Genomic DNA, 8,657 nt, shown 5'->3' with positions numbered 1-8,657 from the left:
TACTTTCCGTTCTAGTTTCTCATGGTAACTCCAATGAAATCTCTCTGTTTTGCATCAGTATCATCATCTACATCAGATAACTTATCATGAATGTCTTCAAACCTGAACGATTCGGCTAGACTCGGTAAGGTCAGAACTTCTCCGAAAAAATTGATCAGGAAACAAGCTGATAAAGAGCCTTCAGTCTCCAGATCTTTTTTTATCTTGTATTTTCGACCTTACCAACTGTTTTGCCCCGCAGACTTCTGAATATCCAAATCTAACAGCCAAAGGTTCATAAACTCAGTGTTAAGAAAACACGATTCGACAATGACAGATTTAGAGTGGCGTTTACCATACTTTTAAGATCTCTCATTTAATAATGAAGTTGCACGAAAAGTAATAGGACTCCAACGTGCATCAAAATAGGCCCACTATGAATGCTGCCCCCAGTATTATGTCATAAAAGTTTGATGGCACCGATGTACACTCTTCGCTCAACTGTGCACAATACTTTAGAGCTTAAGCGTGGACCCCTTGATACTGAGTCCAGCGCACTATCCACAAAGACGCATGCGTCTCTCACTGAGCAACCTAAGACAAGTATGTATGTATTATTAGTGATTACTAGAAATGTTACATATATGGCTGATCTTTGTCTCCCCACTATTTCACAACTTTCTCTCAACATTACCTTTGGAGAGGAATTTATTAGAGTTGTAATTTAATTACAATGCGATAATTGTGATAAAATCGCACAATCATACACATTGACTTTATCTCAAATCGTTATTTCCCAGTTCCTCCAGAAATTACTGAACCGCCACAACCAAAGACTCTGCTTACCCTTGGACAAAACCACACTCTGACTTGTAATGCGTCCGGTGAGCCTCTACCAAATATAACTTGGACGAAAGATGGTATTCCCGTGGACAAATTTAATGTGATAGGATATCACTTTCATTTGATGAACGTGAAGAGGGAGGATGTAGGATCATACAGATGTACAGCTAGTAATGGATATGGAGATGATGCCACAAGTGTCAGCATAGTTGGCATAAGATATAAGCAGTCTTTCCTGTATTATCAAGGCTGTTTCTCTGATTACATCAATGCCTTTGCAAATTGATCATGCTTTAAATTGGGACAGGCACAATTGCATTTTGATTCATGGTTCAATTTTTCCAGCACATTATAGAAAAGTAGTTTTCCCTTTCAGTTCCCGTAATCTGATCTCATTATAGTTCAGACTTTGTTTACATTTGTAACACGTGAGTTTGATACAGATACCGGTACCTGTGGGTGGATGTCTTTGTGAATGCGTTTTTGTCGGCGGTGCACTGACCTTCATAAGGTTCAAGTTTGATTTGTTAATGTGAGCGCCAAGTATTGCACAGAAATTTTTGTGTTAAGAAAAGGTTTTGCACGCGATAATTACCTTTCTCTTATCACTCAAGAATAAAGTCTTGAAAATTCTGGGAATATTTTTTCCCGCGCTTTGTTTCAATGGCTGGTTGGAACAGTTTGGTTGCCAAACGAGTCTGATTCAAAACCTTTTGCCTCAGAAGAAAATACAGAAACACAAAGATTGTAAAGACATTTTTTTTCTTAAAACGTTCTCCAACTCGTGAAACATACTATTTGTAAAAGTGCGTGAAGATAACCATGTCGTTGGGGCAACTGAGTGTATCCGTAAAGGGATCACGCTCTTGGAAGAAAGTATTTTTCAAGTTTTCCAAGAAGTTGAATATTCAACGGAACAGTAAAAGATCATGGAATTGCTATTTATGTAAAGACGTCTCTGTTCTTAGCTTGATATCAGCAATGGTCATTATTGAGTGTTTACTGACAAAAAGGTGGAATGTGTGCTAATTTATAATTTTTTTATTTTGTTGCACTGTAGGTAATGATTGTAAAATTAGGATCGTTAAATTAACATTACAGAGTGAAACCTGGAAGTCAGCCTTAAATAACAAAGAGTCAGTTGAGTTCAAAATATTGCAGGCAAAATTGTCATCAAATGTAAGTATTCTGCAGCATTTCGCAAGTACATTGGGTGACCACTTTAGGGCAAGAAACCTTTTTATTTCATATGTTCACCATTCTCTGATGTTTGAGCGTAAAAAATTCCCTGTAAAAAGAATTTGCGTATTTTTAAGATGTCATAATGAACCTGGCAAACCTATGGAAGCTTGTGTACTCGATACTTTTTTTTCGAGGTAAACGAACTTTTAAGTTTAAAAAGTTCGATTTTTTTGGATTTCTTACATTAGGTAGTAAACCAAAAATGCAGAAACGATGTTTTTTATTTAGGATACTCCAAAATAGGTTTAGAGATCATATCTTAATAGCAATGGACAAGTTACAACGATGGCTTGGAGAAGTGGATTAGTTACACATTATAAATGTGTAAATTTAACTCATCAAGTGAGAGAAGTGTTCTGTAAGGTTTAGGGCTACGAGTAAAAAATTATTGTCTCAGACGATTGGATTAGAGCATGGTTTTTTGCTTTGCGTGAACATTTGAATTCTGAATTTTAGCGTTTTTAGAGTTAAAGATAACTCTTGCTCTTGTATTTAAGATTTCTTCAGTTTACACCCAAAATCTTGGAAAACAGCTGTACACAATGAGTCTTGTTGAATTTAGGTAAATGTCAAACTAAGAACGCTCGGTGTTTACATATTTTAATTGTCTTGGAGCAGTCGCTTTGCATCTTGTAATCCTTTAATATTACAGGATGTAGTAAACTTTAATGGTTTACAGTTTATCGACGTGTTTACAAGTATTTTGAGATATACCGTATATATATATATATATATATATATATATCATGGTTAATTTTGAAACATCGATCTTCAATAGAATGATGTTCATGGAAAAGATGAAAATGTGCCAACCGTTTGATATTATACAAACAGCTTTTATCAGCGAGTTTTATTTCTCTAAATAGAGCTGGCAGTGTTGTTGCCATAGTAGAGCTGAAGTTTGGAAAATCTGTCAATGACCCTTTCAAACCACTGAAAGATGAAATCAAAGATGGAAAGCTTGGGTCATTTATAGTTGGGCCTGAAATTGAACTCTCTTCAACCACCGGTAAACCAAATGGGTTAAACATCTTCGAGTATATAAAGGATATTACGCACTGCTAGGAAATGCGAATTTTACCTGGAATGTTGATAAGATCTATCACATGTTCGCTTCACTCACTCGTGAGAGACATTATTCACGGGAGATGATAAATTCGTATCCACAACTGCACATTTAATGTCCCGTTTAATGTCCCGTTTTAGTTGGATACATTTATGTCAGATGTAATGGAGAGCTCTCTTGCACGTAAGAATAATAAATAGGCACGCGTAGATATGGAATTTCTCCCTGCGTGTTCAACTCGATATCTGTTGAGTTGAGTTAAGCAAGCTTTTTATTGCGAAAAAACCAAAGGTTAAAGGTCTTTCGTTTCTCTTTCATGTAGCTTTGTTATTATTCTTTTTGTTGTTATACTCAGTATGAGTACAAGTTGTACTTATATATTTATATTAATTATTAATTTTCAGTCGAATCACATCTACACATCTACTCACCTTTACATCTAAATATACTTCTATCTGGCTAATAGTATCAATGTGCATTCATTTTGTGGCGTTAAACGTGTAGTATTTATCAATAATTTGTAAAGCATGGTAGTGTCGCGCAAGCGCAACTGTTACTGTACAGTTAGCGAGCCCAGTTCACGCACTATCGGAGAAATATGATCGTACTTTCTGGTGTCAGTCAAAATGCACGCAGCAAAGTTTAAAATTTCTTGCTATTTAAGTATCGTTTCGTTCAATTTAATGCTAGTATTAAACCTATTCTTGAGTTGTGTGGTTTTGTTTGGGGAAGCTGTAATGTAGATCTACTAGATGGCATCTTTAAAGAAAACCGTTATTATCGTTAATACCGTTATTACCTTGCTCTCTAAGTAATCCTGTCGCCTTCTGCTTGTATATACCAATAATATGAAGCGAATGTTATATTTTGTAATATTGTTAAACGGTGGAACAATGTTTATGATTTAGTCTACTTTTCTACCGTGAATAAATTTAAGGGAAGTCCGCGCCTTACAGCTTGGGAATTTATAGAATATTTAGTTATTTAATCAATTGAAATTTTATTATTTTCATAGTTGTGTGGTTTGTAAATTGTTATTTATAGGGCCATGAAGTAGACTACAGTCCTTAGCTGTAATTATGCACCCTTTCCAAACAAAGTGAGATAGATAAAGGCTACGAAACACACTTCAAGAGCAAACTCTAGTTTCCTCATAAAATAGGGAAATGTTAAGGCGGGGAAAAGTTCACATCATGAAAATGGTAGAAAGGGTGCTTTCCCCCAGGTTGCAAAGGAAATAGCTTTGAATATCAAAGGAAGGACAGACAACTGTTGCAATTAATAATTTAGCACAGGGATATGGACAGTTGATTTTTGTTTCAAGAAATTGCCAAATTGTGTCGGTAAAAATAGATCTGAGGTGTTCGTCTTGCTTGTTCGTGGTGCATGTTAAGGAACGGCCATTTTAACGACTCCTACCTTCTAATATGCTTTTTGACGTTGCCACTCAAGTTGCCACAGGCATTGAACAGCCAATTATCCAAAGAAGTATCCCATGCTGGTGTTAGAATCAAGAATAGGTTTAAAAGTGGAATGATTCATTAGTTTTTCACTGTATAGCTGCAATTGAAGGAATTGAAAAAGAGAATAGATTCGACAGTTTCTTTTTGGTTTTATTTTTTCATAGAATACTTTTACGTCCTTTTGTAAATAAAATGCTCCCCAATCAAACAGAAAGGATCTCCTGTCAGAACTCTAAATAACATAACTGTTTATTCACAACTCAAATTCAAATGAAAGGTGAAAAGGAGACAAAATAAGTTATACCTTTCAAGTTTGTCTCGTAAAATAACCAAAAATACAAATTTACTTCAGAATAAAATTCCTAATGAAATAGTTCCAAATTCCCTGAAACATTAGTAATATGGCATCTGAGTCTGTTCTTGAAAATGTTCAGAGTTTGTGCCTCCGTAACATTGTAACGATAGGATTTTTAGTTATCGAGTTCTTTCATGCTTGCGCTTAAAAAAATACAATATTCAACGTAGAAAGATTAGTTCAGCAAAGCGTAAACGCTACCAGTTCTCCTTCAGCCACCCGTAAACAGTTATTATTAGTGTTAAACTGTAACAGCCACCTGTCATGTCCTTTTGTGTAACTGTTATCCACCGGAACTCTTTAAAAGTAATTAATGTTGTAAAAGGCGAAATTCCTGCTTAGCCAATAGTGTAGTAGATTACATGATTCTTTAGATTATTCATGGCATTACGTTATCCATGTACGTTAGGTTTAAATAGGACTGTTTTGTAAAGCTTAAAAAGAAAGTAGGAAGAGGAGGAGAAGAGAAGAGAAGAGAAGAACGGGGGTTGAACCAGCCCTCGCCAGGTCCGCTCTGGTCAAAATTGTAGTAGAGCTTGCAGAATAAATCTACGTTGGAGCCAACCCTGTTGTTGTTAGTCATTCTCTCAAGGATAGTCAGCAGCCGTAATAGATTCCGATTCCTTCCCGCAGCCAGCGAGTGCCCCCAAGGAAAGCCTTTACCCAAAAAGAGTTTTTAAGAGTTGTCCCCGTCCGTCCGTTTATTTGTGAAGGCAAAACTCTGTTTTCACAACATCTTTATGGAAATTATTCCATTAATTGACTATATTTATAAAGAGAGAATACTTAAAACTATTTAGATTCGTGGGCAATGGTTTAAGTTTATGGCGATGATTGGCTCTAAACGGTTGAAAATCATGTGCAAGCGTAAAATAGTCAAATGGATGTAGCCTTTTTAGACTGTGAACCGTCTTGTAGCACTCGGTAAGCGAAGAAAATAATCTTCTCTGATGTAGAGTGGCCATTTAAGGAACTTAAAGCGCTCTTCACACGACGTATCTCAGCCAATGTTTCTGAGGGTAAATCTACATGCTCTACGTTGTTCTTTCTCTAAAATAGCTGAATCCTTTTTGAGGTGTGGAGGCCACACTAGATAGCAATACTCGAGTATTGGACGTACTAAACCCTTGTACAGTTTCGAGAACAATTCAGGGTTCCTGGGGCCCACTGTTAGACTTATAAATCTGAGCATGCTGTTTGTCTTGTTTGCACATTTGTTGGTTTACAGGCTCCATAATAGATTTGATGTGATGTGAATTCCAAGATCCTTAACGTTAGATACAGCTTTCATCTGGTTCCCATACAGGACGTAATTCAGGCTCCGAATTATCATTCTTTTCCGAAATGCGCATTACCTCGCATTTGTCGGCTTTAAACCGCAGTTGCCAATCATTGCTCTAGGACTGCAATCGGGTAAAGTCCCTCTTCATTTCAGCACTCATTACACTTTTATGTCATCTGCAAAGAGTTTGGTTTGTGATGTAATATTTCTTGGAATGTCATTAATGTAAACAAGAAATAAAATGGGACCCAACCCAGTTCGCTGAGGTACGCCAGACTAAACAGAAGTCCAAGATGAATAATCTCTATGCAGAGCAACTTGCTGGTACCGATCTGTTAAAAAAACTTCTAAGCCAAGGCAGAAGTGAACCTTAGATAAGTTAGTAATCTTGTGGTTTCCGTTCCAATTATTCATCGAGACTCAGCGGCCAGAAAAGTGCAATGTCAAAGTGTCTCTCCGTGTATTTTAAGGCGAAATTTGGGGTCACAGGGCAACACAAGGACGGACCATATCAATCAGAAGAAGATGGATCGGGGATTCAATGCGCTTTTAAAAGAGCTCCCGTTCCAGCACACTTCTGTTTTGAATAAGAGCATGTCAATTTGTATAGTTAATGTTTTATTCTATATTACACTTATTATGTAATTTTTATTTTTACTGTCAGTGGTTGCTATGTGGCCCAGCCGGTCTAATTTAAATGATAAAAGTGAGAAATATTTTGCTCGATAAATTTAATTACACTTTTGACGAATATTGAGTCTCGGGCACCAAATTCGACGTGAGGGAAGACAATCTCCATAATGATGATGATGTGACTCCTCATGGATGAGAGGGAACCAGGAAAGAGGAAATGTTAGTCTGGTGACTTCAGCTCTTCGACCAGAAATGATTTTTATCTCGCCACAATTACAAATTTTTACTTCAACAATTAGTACCTAATTTTTGGTGTTTTGCGACGTTCTCATGGAAGCTGTTGAAGAGACAGTTGGAAATTAAGCGGATGTTTGTTAACGCGCGCGAAGACAGAAGGATGTGGCATAGCTTCGGAGCTGAACCTACTTAGTGGAGTTTCCTGTGGAAGAGAAGCGGAAAACGGAGAAGAATGAGCTAGACGAAGATAACTCGAGTATACTTTTTTGAAAGCTTGAAACACTTCCTGGCTCGTACTCGCCGCCATTTTGCTTGCGGACATCTTTAAAGAACTTGCCAAGGAGTTTGTTGAGAGCAGCAGCAGGTATGTTCATCACATTAAAATTTCCATCGACCTACTATTCGTAAAACCTTTCAAACTTTTTCCACTCGTATTTCGTGTTCTTCGTAATGTCTGACGACCTTCGAATTCGGCAGCGATGAAATCATCTGGTTCTCGAATCGAGTGCAGTCTTCGTCGTGCTCGTCTTTCTCCCTTTCGTCGCCTGTCTTCCTCCAAAATCTCTAAGAAACCAACTCGAAAGACTGACATATTTGCTTCTGAGTTTTTGTTCGTTTTCTTCGTCTGCGCACTTTTCCTTAAGAAGTTTTTCAAACTTTACTCCAAGAGACATTTTGATGATCAAAACAAACTTTTGAATTTAGTGGGCCGTACAATGAAATACGGACTAATCCTAGCGCACTTACTAACTGAGAGACATAATAAAGGCATTGATTTAAAAGGTTAAACAAATAATTTGTTAAGAGGCTTTATTGTCAACTGTATACGGAAAATCGTTGCTATTACAGGTTTTGTATCGATCTGTTGTAGAGGATAACGGACGCAGCCTGCACTTCTTCAAGCACGATTTGTAAGTTATTAATCCAACTGTTTCCCCGTTAAACGCCCTAACAGACGACCATAAAGTTTCAAGCTCGAGAAATAATAGGGTATGAACAACGAAGTTAAGGGTTGGAGACGCCTTTTATTAAAAGGTTACGAAGCAATTAGGTGACTTCAAAGACGTTACCAGAACTGTTGTTTACTGAATCGAACCAAAGTAAATCACGAACAAGAGTTTAGAATCTCTTGTATCGAATCACCACTGTAAGAACTAAAATGAAAGGTGCAGAGGAATTTCTAATAAGGTCTAGAAAATACCGAACTACAAATACACTTCGGGTGTTTCAAAAGTCACATAAAATAAACCACACACTTGAAATAAAATAACGATAAACGATTTGGTGTACAGCCTCCTTCGAAAAATCTTTAATCTTTAGGTGCAGACCGTGTTAGCGAGGAAATTATACAACGAAAATAATGTTACACTAGCGTGATTAAATATGCCGATCAAGCGTAAAAAAAATTATTTGTTTTGGTTAATTTCGTTTTACCCTTCGTGTTAGAATTGACAAAAATATTTTACTCACGAGCCCCTTCAATCGAGTCTCCCATATTTTTGGAGACATGTTATCAACCGTAACCGCGGTATTTTCATTGGGAAAGAAAGAGAAGGA

At 36.9% G+C, this 8,657-nt stretch overlaps 1 protein-coding gene across 1 annotated transcript; it reads left to right on the top strand.

The window, feature by feature from the left end:
- Positions 1–461: 461 nt before the first annotated feature.
- Positions 462–1,108, top strand: LOC136281871 (protein amalgam-like). The gene is made up of 2 exons (XM_066168910.1): positions 462–582; positions 780–1,108. The coding sequence occupies exons 1-2, from the start codon at positions 462–464 to the stop codon at positions 1,106–1,108; spliced, it is 450 nt and encodes a 149-aa protein (XP_066025007.1).
- The last annotated feature ends 7,549 nt before the right edge of the window (positions 1,109–8,657 follow it).

This window comes from Pocillopora verrucosa, chromosome 6 (genome assembly GCF_036669915.1).
Source record: "Pocillopora verrucosa isolate sample1 chromosome 6, ASM3666991v2, whole genome shotgun sequence".
Classification (NCBI taxonomy): domain Eukaryota; kingdom Metazoa; phylum Cnidaria; class Anthozoa; order Scleractinia; family Pocilloporidae; genus Pocillopora; species Pocillopora verrucosa.
The sequence above is the reverse complement of the archived record's forward strand: the minus strand, read 5'-3'. Positions and strand labels throughout refer to the sequence as shown.

What these genes read in the sequence shown, in the direction of transcription:
- LOC136281871 (XM_066168910.1), top strand. Translation starts at nt 462, where the DNA reads ATGTACACTCTTCGCTCAACTGTGCACAATACTTTAGAGCTTAAGCGT. An exon ending in CACTGAGCAACCTAAGACAA is followed by an intron (nt 583 to 779) that starts GTATGTATGTAT and finishes GTTATTTCCCAG; the next exon opens with TTCCTCCAGAAATTACTGAA.